The following is a 12,500-nucleotide window of genomic DNA, read 5'->3' as shown; positions in this document are numbered from 1 at the left end:
TAACATAATTATGTCTATTGATTTATGTTTTATGTTAATATTTTACCTCCGATGATGGGAAATGTTCCCGAAAGCTTGGTAAATAAATTGTCCAAATGCTGAAGTATCTACAGGTACTTTCTTTTTCCTTTCTACTAATATATATATATATATATATATATATATATATATATATATATATATATATATATATATATATATATATCAGGTACTTTCTTTTTCCTTTCTACTAATATAAATATATATATATATATATATATATATATATATATATATATATATATATATATATATAATGATAATGATAATGATAATGATAATGATAATAATAAAATTTACCTTAATCTCCCATTGAAAGGTTGGCGCTGCCAGGGTACACTTTTTGCGTTTATCAGCAAGTCTTTTGGTAGCCTGATGCAAATTTATCGACTCTAGCAGATGCTAGTAAATTTTGACAGATGGGTGAGCTGGTGGTGGTGGGCGGAGAGAAAAATAAATGCATACCACTAATGCATTCTTATTTGCTAAGAGTTCTTCTACCACCTTGAGGTCTTTTAATAGTGAGGCTGTTAACCCTCTCGCTGCGATCCATGGATGGTCCAGGATCTTATGCGCTGACGACCAAGAGCCTCTCTTGTTTATCAATCATCCAAGTACTAACCAGATACATTGTTCCTAAACTTTGCAGTATACAGAAAGTATCCAAGCCCTCGTCATTGTGTATGAAAGTACGTATGCATGTGTATAGATACTTCAGAAAAGCTATATATTGCACCCAAACTTCCATTCTTCATCTCTACTGGTATCCCTGAACTAAGGGATCGGTTGCCTTGATGTGCCTTCTCCAACTCTTTCTATCGAAAGTATCGTCCATCATCAAATCCACCCTTCTTTATCACGCCCTATAATCCTTTGACTCCATCTTGACCTTCCATCCCTAAAAGTTAGACCCAAACCCTCGTCCCTCCCTCCCCTTCACCCCTCCTAATCACACATTACATCTCTATTTTGATTATTGTCACGCCTCTAATCTTTACTCCAACACACTTCCATTTCTTTGGTTGTCAGCGTTGTGTAAGAAGATAATCCAAATCCAGCTAAACATCTTAATCATACTTATATTCCTCCTTCCTCGTTATATCAGTATTTCTGAACTATGCATCATCACTGATCTGACTTTGAACAACAAACAATGATTTTCAGTTTACTTGCCTTTTCTTTTGTCACACATATGCCACGCCACCCACCCCCTCCCCTCATATCCCCCAAGCTTCAATTATCCTATTTTTTATTTCAGCTTCACACCCTCCATCTTAGCTTAATGAAGATTTCAAATATTTGAAATTACCTATCTGTTTTAAATCTGGGTCTATTCTTTCTTGCAAAAATATCCAAGCCTCTTTGGTTTCTAGATACCAAAACGTCAGTTTTGCCCATATCTATCTTTGCATCACTCCCATTCAAGAGATTCCCGACACTCTCTTACCCCTCTTGGTAATTCTTCTTCAGTCTTAGTTGCAATCGCCAGATTATTACCGTATAACATTTCCCATAGGCTTTCATTCCTAACTGGATTGTATTGGATTTTCGAATTTAGCCCAATATACCGGCGCTGGCGTTAATGTTGCCATTCAGCAATGTGGTGCAACTGGATGAAAATCTTACTAAAACACTATTAAGTAAAAGTTAAGACGTTTGAAAAATCTGGACAAAGGTTAAGCAGAAGGGGTTAAAATTGTTGCAACTAGAGGCCAAAGTAGTGCTGCAAGTAAGAAAAAGCGCAAGTAATTCCTACAGTACACCACGTTCAGGGCTTTAACAGCATTAACCCTCCTTACGGCACCAATCCTGTAAGTAAATCAACTCTATCTTCAAACATTCCGTCTTGACATAGGCTGTTCTTACTACTATCCTCTTTGGTCTATGGACTGTTTCAAGCAATCTAACTAACATTTTTGGCCACTTTCTTCTTATGTAAACAGAAAATATTTACTCTCTCAGTTTCTGTTAAATGTCTGTAAATGCACTGCAAAGATTCCGATTACTTTCCATCTTTCTTTCCTGTCATATCATAAGCACATGTTCTGTACTGTTATTCTCCTTTTAATTAAACCAACCATACTGGCGTTATTAATCAAACATTGAATTCGGTTGATACGACCAGTATCGTAGCATTGGTGTACAAAAATATTAATACAAATAAAACCTTTTCAAGAAATTGAATCTCAAACTTTATTTAAAGTAAATAATTAGTCAATTTAGGTAAGTAACCCCTTGAATTTGTACCTGCATGGACTTCCATGTTTCCACGGTCCTTGGATACGTCACTAAATGACAGACGTCAGACCTAACAAGGACGCGGAAAAATCTCTTGATAACCCAGTTCAAAGAAAGTACCGCTACCGATAGTTGGCTGGTCGGGTGATCAATTTCTTCTTACTTCACATTTTGTTAATGGATTTTTTCCCGGAGGTACTGATGTGGTAATGAAGTTCAAGAGACTTCCTGTTGAATCACGAGCTTTTGCAAAGTGTACGAAATTGAACATGAGAAAATAAGCTCATCATGTGGGGGTTCAAAGTGAAGGACAATACATGGTGGAGGACGATGGTTGAGTTCCAAGATCTTCGCTGCTGGCTGCCTAACTCGGGTAAGTTCATGTAATGCAGATCCAAGGGTGCTATGTGTACTTAGTCGGCGATAGTGTATTATACACTTAAAGATCATTGAGGCAAGGCCCTTCATTAATTTTTCAACCTTCAGTGACTTGATTAACGTATAGAGTATAAAATCGTTTGAGATTTAACTTTCTTGTTTTAGCTCTGTACATTTTTATTTAAGTGTGTTTGGGATGGCAACCAGTCGCTCCCTATAACTTGTGTTTTTTTCCTGTAGGTTGGAATTTCGCTAAAAGGGGTGGAACCTTGGAGTGAAGAGAGGTCAAGAGCTATCATCTTGGAATTAACAGGATACTTTCGTCAATGTAGACTGGGGATTTATTTAATTTCATGAAGCTATAGCCTTCATTAACTTCAGTCTTGATTAAGTTTTATATTAAAGTATTTAATTTTCATCAATTTTCTCTTGTCCTTATTAGTCTTTCCATCCTAAAAGGTTACTCAATTAATCTTTTCGTTAAAATTTGGCGAAATTGGGGAGCCTGGGGGCACGTGGGCCCCCTTTAAAGCCTGTGCCCCCTTCTTGAGTCTTTGTACGTCTTCATGTCCTCAGATGTACCTCATAAATTATTTATCAAGAAACAAAAAGACATGTATCCAATACAGCAGGTGAAGAAGCTGAAGAAACTGAATGAAACAAAGTGGTGCCGCCAGAACTTATCTTGTAAAGTCCTTTTACATACACTTCCTGCAGTCATAGCCGTCATTGCAACTCGGCTGAGGAACACACAGAAAAACGGGCCCATGATGACAACAGCTTACTTAAGAATATTGACCATTGTATTTTTATCCCAATTGTCATGTTCATTGGCATTTTGCAAATTACCATGTATTATCTGGCATGCAGCCACTTGACCTATCAGCTGCAGCAGACAGGGTTTAGATAGTTGTAGAACTCTTAGCATCTAAATGAAATGAGTAATGCATGCATGAGCTGTGGGTAAAAGCTGAAGCTGTTGGAAATTTAGTTGGTATACTTTTTGAAGAGCCAACCCAGATGAGGATAACTAGACCCTCCAAATATCTATAAGGCAGCAAAGTTTGGAGACAACTGGCGTACAAAACACAAGAGATAACTATGACTCACTTGAGAGGAAGTATTGTTTACACCTGAACAATGAAATGTTACATAGATTGCTTGTAGAACTCAACAGTGAAGCTAATAAAACGTTGTTCAAATAAATGTCTGCACTAGATCGACATATTTCAAACTTTCTCGATTTGGGCACTTTGAAACCTTTTGGCAAAACAGTATTGTTTGAAAGATGAATACTTAGATGTTGAGCTGCAACAAGTAAGAATACTTGTGGAAAAGATAAATGAGGTACTTATCATTGGCAGCCTAGTTAAACTTTCAACTTTCATTAGTCCATATATGCAAGCTTATTACCACTGAACTGGTACTCCCACCCACTTCCGTATCATTCGAGAGTGTTACTCAACGAGGCTCATTAAAAGCTACTTTCGAAGCACCATGGGTGACACTATTATAGGTTGTCAGCACTTGGTGTTATTGGAATTCACCAAAACTGGGAAAAAGATATTGACATGGACAACCTTATTTCTATATTTGCACAGAAATACAACATAAAAATGCAGTTTTTTTTGTGATATGTAATTAAATGCTGCTGCTTCCGCTTGTAAATTTTCAACTAGTGGTTTGTCTTTCACTTGTTTAGTTGTATTTCATGACAACAAATGCTTTAGCTCTCAATTGAAAACATGGGTTTAAGTTTCTCCTTTGAAATAAAGCTTCAATTGAATATCATATGGTAAGCATATGTGGCTCCCATAGAAAAAAACAAGTGCCCCCTGCCATAAAATGAACCCTAGCTACGCCACTGTTGATATCTTACATATCATTCTTCCCAATACCTTCAAATGTTCTCTTAGTTTGGGTATCTACGATTCTCGTGCATACTCTCACATGTTGAAGAAACTAATTACATTCAACGGTATAATCTACATTGTCTGTTACTCTATCATTCTTGTGCATTTTTGTTTTGTCAGGAAAGCTTTTGACAAAGCTAGTTACCTCAAACCTTTCTTGAAATTTCATATAAGTTATATTCTTATCTGTATATGTGTGGTATATTATTATTATTATTATTATTATTATTATTATTATTATTATTATTATTATATTTTCCAATTAACAATTTGTCTTTAGATGTATATGATTATATGTATATGAAATTTAACAGGTAACTACTTCAGTAAATAGTCCCCTAATTACGACACAAATGAATATTACATTAACCTACAATAAAGGTTACGAGTTCAGAAAAAACACCTAAAATCCATCACTGATATCTAAATTTATGAGTTTTCAACCTGGGGTATGCCAAGGATCTGCCAGGAGGTACGCTCTTTCCCTGCGTCGTTAAAGTAAGGGGCACTGAAGTAAGGGGCTTGGCTGCCTGACGTGTACTGTACCCATACTGGACAGAGAGAGGGGCACGAGATGTGGTTAGGAACGCACGGTCGCACCAGTCACCACTCAACGGTCGTGAAGTGAGATCGACTGGTGTTGCTGCTTTTTTGCAGGTTGGTCTCTTAGGGGCTATTTTCTTTGATGACACTATATCCATATCAGAATGCTATGTCGATTTCAATAAAAGAAATTGTTATCGCAAACTGCGTGTTATTGGAAAGTACAAGGTTGTTAAGTTGTTCTTGTCTATGTTAGCATGAAAAATTATGTAATTATTTCAGTTTCAGTTATTTGCTTCTATACAATTAACTTAATATATTGGATGACTTATGCCACTTTAAGAATAATTTTGCATGATTTTCCGTAATATCTGATACCGTGTAGTGCAGTAGAAATTTCACGTGTGGCGTGGTCTGATTAGAACTCTCATAGTTTGTTTGTTGTTATTTGCAGTTCACAGCATACTTTAGTATATTCGGGTCACTTTTTTTATTTGATGTTGATTTTTTTTACGATAGTTAACAGGATATGGACCCTTTTTATACTACAGCTACAATTTATTTTCTAAAGATGTTTCTTGATTAATACATTGCAGTGCTTTAGCGTACATGCCGAAACGGCCTAGTTCTTTTTTTTTCAGTGTAGACTGCATGAGTGTAGCTGACATGGAAACGCAGAAGAAAAAAACGTTGTTACACAGAGGAGTATATCAAGTTTGGATTCACAGCCATAATTAAAGATGGAACTGAAATGCCTCAGTATGTCATCTGTGCCAAAGTACTGTCTCCAACACCCATGAAACCATGCTTACTCCAACAACATTTGCATGGTTGTCACCAAGAGCTGAAAGGGAAAAATAAGGACTACTCAAAGCACAGAGAAAGCAGGTTAAACCACTCAAAACTAGATCACTCGGGCACTTTTCATCAGTCAAATAAAGCTGCTCTTCATACTTCGTATGTAGTTGCACTGAAAAATGCCCAGCAGAAAAAACCTCACTCCATTGGTGAGATGTTAGTAATGCCATGTACCAAAGAATTAGTTAGGATTATGCTGGGAGAGCAATCTACTAAAAAGCTTGACACCCTGCCATTGTCAGATAGCACTGTTCAGTGATGTATATCTGACATGTCCACAGATATCAAAGACCAGGTGGTTTCTGAGATAAAAACAGTACCCTCAGGGATATTTGCTTTCCAGTTGGATGAAACGACTGACGTAAATAATTGTGCTCAGTTGCTGGTATTCACGAGATACATCAAATATGATGATTATAAGGAAGACTTTCTTTTTTGTCACCCTCTTGAATCTTCAACTACCTGTTCAGATATTTTTAAGCTAGTTAGTTATTTCTTTGAAAGTGAGGGACTAGATTGGGAATATTTATGTGGTTGCACAAGGATGAAGCTCCTGCAATGTTAAGCAGTCAAGCTGGATTTAGAGCAAGGGTTAAAGCTATTAACAGTAAGGTAAAACATATGAAGTGCATGATACACAGGCAGGGGTTAGCAGGCAAGACACTGCCAACTGAGCTCAAAGAGGTGCTTGATGACATGGTAAAGATGGTCAACTTTGTAAAGTCAAGTGTTCTCAATTCAATTTAGACTTCTGTGCTCATATTTAGATTCTACTCATGTAACTCTCTTATACTACACAGAGGTTCGATGGTTATCTCGTGGTAATGTTGTCAGAAGAGGGTTTGAGTTCTAAAGGACGAACTGAAATTGTTCTTTAGCTGTAGTGACAAGAAGGTAACTCAGATGTATCTTGCAAAGCTGAATGATCCAAAATGGATCCCTTACCTTGTCTATACTGTTGACATATTTTCACGCCTAAATGTTTTGAACAAATCTTTGGAAGGACCTGGTGCTGGTGTCACTGATACTGTTGACAAATTGAAGAGTTTTCAAATGAACCTGGAACTTTGGGAGACAAAAGTAAAGAAAGGTAATTTTGATGTGTTAGAGACACTTGTTGACAGGCAGGACATATCAGATCAGATGGTAACCTTAATATTGGATCACCTCTCCTCACTGCAAAATGAAATCAAGAGATACTTTCCTGATGTGTCTGAAGGAATCTTGAAGCTAATTAGTGATCCTTTCCATATAGATGTTGGTTCTGTGAATTTATTGATGTTGTGAATGGCTCCATTGCTAGTGATCTCTTTGAGGAAGAGTCATTAGTCAGGTTCTGGTGCAAAATATTAAAGTCATATCCACATCTGGCAGAGGAGCCTCATCATTTTCTGTTACTTTTCCCATCAACATATTTGTGTGAAACTGGGTTTTCCAGCTTGCTTGTCATAAAATCAAAATTAAGGTCTCGATTGAATCTAGAAGCCGACCTTGGATGTGCTTTAGCAAAAACTGCTCCTCGGCTAAATAAGTTAATTGGTGAAAACCAGTGTCAGCAATCTCATTAACTCTTTTGGCAACTATTTAATGATAATATATTTTATTTTTGCAGCTCAGTACCATGGCTAACCCTAAAAATTCTCAGCATAACCACTGGGAAAATTATTTTTTTAAAATGTCATGTATTTATGGAATCTTTTTTTGTTTACAATATTACTGGTTGCCAGAAGTGTAGTTTAATTGATTACCTACAATGTATTAGTGACAAATATACACATTGAAATGTTAACTAATATGAGTACTTGTTTTCCTTTTTTATATAAAGTGAAGGGGGTACATTTCTGACATTAAAAATTCCCAAAGGGATACGTGGGAGGAAAAAGGTTGAAAAACCATGAAATATATGAATATCAGACAAAACTTTGCCATAATTTCACTTGTCTATAAGCTCCCGCCTATTCGTCACCTCTGAGCCTGCGATATTTCCTCCAAAGTGGCAGAACATAAAAGATTCAGTTTTCCCGTGATTTTGGAGAAACGGCAGCATTAGAGTTGGTGCTGTTTAGGCCATTCAGTGACCTTTGACCTTGTACAGAGCTGAAAAAAATACCAGAAACTTATCGAAAAGGATTCCATAAAAGAATTAGCTATTTAACTGTCAGTGTTATGCACATCAGACAAACTAAGACAGATTCTCTACGGTGTTTTTACTGAAGATTTCGGGGTTCTCTGATTTTAATAATTGATTTTAGACACGATCCAAATATTATATGGCACGGTGAAGTTTTTATGTGTAATAAAGAAATAAGCCTTTAATTTACTATCATTTATGACATTATCCCAATGACTATAATTTGCCTTCCCATTATAATCAGCATTTCTACTATCATTATAATAATTTTACTAACTAATATCAGATAACCATTATTGTTCAGCATGTCAGCAAAACTTATATATACATATAAATACATACATGTATATACATATACACACACACACATATATATATATGTATATATACATATATATATATATATATATATATATATATATATATATATATATATATATATATATATGTATATAGAGAGAGAGAGAGAGAGAGAGAGAGAGAGAGAGAGAGAGAGAGAGAGAGAGAGAGAGAGAGATAAATCGATAAAAAAATAAATATAGCTCAAGATTATGTACAAGAAATACATCATTCCAGATTCTTGATGAGGTGAGCATTCAGTCAAAAGGGTGAAACTGATGAATGAGTTGTTTACGGGTAGAATTCAAAATAAATTCTTGATAATGTCTTCCGATTTCCGGAATCTATTTCATTAGTAAAATGTTAACATTTCAGTGCAAAACAGGAATTTCCTTCTCACCTTATATTTTACTATTATTATTATTATTATTATTATTATTATTATTATTATTATTATCATTATTATTATCATTATCATTATTATTATTATTATTATTATTTGCTAAGCTACAACCTTAGTTGAAAAAGCAGGATGCTGTAAGCCAAGAGGCTCCAACAGGGAAAATAACCCAGTGAGGACAGGACAAAAGAGAAAATTAAATATTTTAGGAAGAGTAACAATATAAAAATAAATATCTCGGATATAAACTATAAAGAAATAAAAAAACAAGAGGATGAGAAATAAGATATAATATTGTGCTGATAACTTTCTAAGAAATGTTCAAAATACTTGGAACAGAATATCTATCAAAATACGGCAGCTCTCTCTCTCTCTCTCTCTCTCTCTCTCTCTCTCTCTCTCTCTCTCTCTTTCATTCACGTTTTATATAGAAATACATATATGAAGTGCGATTCTTTTATTAAATATTGTGCAACCACCCTAATATACTGTATTTACTGTAGTTCTTTATTCAAATAGGAAATAAATATCAAGAAAAAAATGAACAAGCTAATGGACAGGAATTAATTGGCTACAAATACATGCTGTTTGCTGCTAATTACTTAATAATACGAATAACTATAATGAGACACTATTACAAGCTAAAAGATAAATTAAAACCCTAAAGATCTACAAATAACAGAGGTCAAGATGAAGGTTTTATCAATTCCGTGTCGTCATCATCTATTACGCCTATCGACGCAAAGGGCCTCTGTTAGATTACGCCAGCCGTCTCTATCTTGAGCTTTTAATTCGATACTTCTTCATTCATCATCTCCTACTTCACACTTCAGTCCTCAGCCATATAGGCCTGGTTCTTCCTAACCCTTCTGGTGCCTTGTGGAACCCAGGTGAACGTTTGGTGAACTAATCAATCTTGTGGAGTGCGAAGACCATGTCCAAACCATCTCCATCTACCCCTCACCATGATCTCTTCCACATATGGCACTCGAGTAATCTCCCTTATAGTTTCATTTCTAATCCTGCCCTGTCATTTAACTCTCAATATCTTTCTGAGGGCTTTGTTCTCAAATCTACTAAATCTATTGGAGATTGTTTCATTGTCATACCATGACTCATGTCCATACAGTAACACAGATCTCACTCAACTGATATATGGTCTGATTTTTATATGTAATTTCAGGCGATTTTATTTCCAAATTTTACTTAAACTAGCGATTGTCTGATTTGCATTTTTCAATCTTTCACTAAACTTATAGTTCCTAAATATCTAAAAGATTCTACCTCATTAATTCTTTCTCCTTCCAATATTTCATCTTCTATTGCATACAGCATCATCACCATATTCTAGGTCTGCTAATTTCCTATTCCCAATCCAATCCAAACATTCTCTACCATCTCCGATTGTTCTACGCATTACAAAATCCATGAAGAAAATAAACAACATAGGTGACAGCACATTCCCTTGGAGTACTCCGCTGTTCACTGGAAATTCATTTGATAGGACTCCACTAACATTAACTTTGCAGTTGCTATGCTCATGAACAGACTTAATCAAATTTGCATATTTAAGAGGAATCGATAATAACGCAGGCTTCTCCACAAAATTGGCCGGTGCACACTATCAAAGGCTTTTTCACAGTCCACGAATGAATGCTATCAATAGTGAATTTCTACAGTCTACACATTGCTTTAAACCATGTTTCAAAATGAAAATTTGGTCAGTACAACTTCTACCGTTCCTAAATCTTACTTGTTCATCTCTCTGTTTTTCATCAATATTTCTCTAAAGTCTCTTTAGAATAAGCATACTATATAATTTCATAACAACTTACGTAAGTGTGATGCCTCTGTAATTATTGTAATCAGTCATGTCTTTTTTTTTTTTCTTTTTTTTTCCACCAACACTCCAAACTACCATTTATCAGGTTTAGCCTCTCCATGCACCATCCTATTCAATAATCTTGTAAGTATTCTGGGGGTCACTACATTTTCAGCCCCCATTATCTCAGCAGTTTTATCATCGTATCCAGGGGCTTTCCATCTCTTGATTTTTTTAATGATTGCTTCAACTTCAAACACACTGAATTCATTTATAGACACATGAAGGTCTACATCAGCTTCAGGTATATGAATCATGTTATTCCCTTCGTATCTCCAATTCATGGCCTCACTAAAGTGTTCCATCCAACGATATATAACAGCAAATCTACCTGTTTCCGGTCTACTGTAGAACAAAGGCCTTAGACATGTCAATTCATGTCTGGGGTTTGGCCAGTTTTCATCACCATGATGGCCACTGCAGATTGGTGATGATGGGAGACTTCTCATGCAGAATGTAAGAAATTATAACCTAAAGTTCCATGTAAAATGTAAGAAATTATAACCAAAAGTTCCATGTAAAATGTAAGAAATTATAACCCACATGAACATCAGAATGCTCTGCATAAACAAATGATTATACCAAAGTTAGAATAACGATGTATCAAAATAAGAGTAAGGAAAATACCTCAGAAATTAATTCTATTTTAAATACAATATCCACACTCAACATCTAATGAAGATAAACCAAGAAATATCTTTTAGTTGTGAAAAGCAAGCCTCAAAGAAACCGATGTTAAAATGACTAACTAGAATTAGTAAATGAACACCTTCAAGTGGTGTTAAAGATCTTTGAACAAAACTTAAATGGTCATTTCTATGAAACTAAATTTTTCACCAGCAGAGATATTTTACACAAAATGGCAACTTTGACATGGAGCCATCAGGTTCTTTCCAAAGGGGTTGACATCCACCCTCCTGCATTTGACTCCTTACCCCATTAGAACTATTTCAGACAGTAGAATTTTTCTTTTCAAAGAAGGGCTGCGGATTTCCTATTGAAAATAATAACAATATGCTGTTTAATAGTTGACACCCAAAGCAGCAAACTATATATTATATCAACAAGCAGTTTACATAAATTTTGCATGGAGCAAAAATATATGTATCTACTACTTTATTTTTGGTAGTTTTGACTGACTCATCATTATTTTTTTTTTTTTTTTATCAGTTAGGTTACTTTGTCTCGTCATTTAAGTCAGCTGTTTTAGTAAATTATCCTTTATAATGTGTAATAACCAGATTAATCCCTCATTAAGATGACAAAAGATTGGCGTGAAACTCAAAATTTTCACAGAATAACTAAAGCAGCTTTTTATCAAAAAGTTCCCGCTCGCGAATCATAACCCTTTTCATATGTTTGCTTGCGTTTTAATTAATAAACAATGGGCTGAAAGTAAAAAGGGAACCCTCAAATGGTAGTCTTCGTGGTTTTATACAGTGAAAAGGTATACATTTCTAAAAGTATATTTAAGCAATTATTTCTCACAGAAAAACGACGAGATTTTAGTGTTAGATAATTAACACACTGTGATAAACTATACTTATTCAGTTTTAAAAGAACGCAAAATATGTATACTAACATGAAAACTAGGTTTATAAAAATACTCAAAGAATATTATCGAGAACAAATATATCAGGAGAGAATTAATTACGGTCGCAGTGTTACATACTAAAAATATGAACACTCATTGCCTTTTGTAGAGTAAATCTCTCTCTCTCTCTCTCTCTCTCTCTCTCTCTCTCTCTCTCTCTCTCTCTCTCTCTCTCTATCCCACAC

At 35.2% G+C, this 12,500-nt stretch overlaps 2 protein-coding genes across 2 annotated transcripts; both read left to right on the top strand.

Annotated features, from left to right (window-relative positions):
* The first annotated feature begins 5,862 nt into the window (after window positions 1-5,862).
* On the top strand, window positions 5,863-6,228 carry LOC137645330 (zinc finger BED domain-containing protein 5-like). Its single transcript, XM_068378142.1, has one exon. The coding sequence runs from the start codon at window positions 5,863-5,865 to the stop codon at window positions 6,226-6,228; it is 366 nt and encodes a 121-aa protein (XP_068234243.1).
* A 644-nt stretch (window positions 6,229-6,872) lies between these two features.
* On the top strand, window positions 6,873-7,256 carry LOC137645329 (zinc finger BED domain-containing protein 5-like). The gene has a single exon (XM_068378141.1). It carries the CDS (start codon window positions 6,873-6,875, stop codon window positions 7,254-7,256), a length of 384 nt encoding a protein of 127 aa, XP_068234242.1.
* Window positions 7,257-12,500: the final 5,244 nt, after the last annotated feature.

This window comes from Palaemon carinicauda, chromosome 8, assembly GCF_036898095.1.
Source record: "Palaemon carinicauda isolate YSFRI2023 chromosome 8, ASM3689809v2, whole genome shotgun sequence".
Taxonomy (NCBI): Eukaryota; Metazoa; Arthropoda; class Malacostraca; order Decapoda; family Palaemonidae; genus Palaemon; species Palaemon carinicauda.
The sequence above is the reverse complement of the archived record's forward strand: the minus strand, read 5'-3'. Positions and strand labels throughout refer to the sequence as shown.

Coding starts and splice junctions, on each gene's coding strand:
- LOC137645330 (XM_068378142.1), top strand. CDS start 5,863: ATGCCTCAGTATGTCATCTGTGCCAAAGTACTGTCTCCAACACCCATG.
- LOC137645329 (XM_068378141.1), top strand. CDS start 6,873: ATGTATCTTGCAAAGCTGAATGATCCAAAATGGATCCCTTACCTTGTC.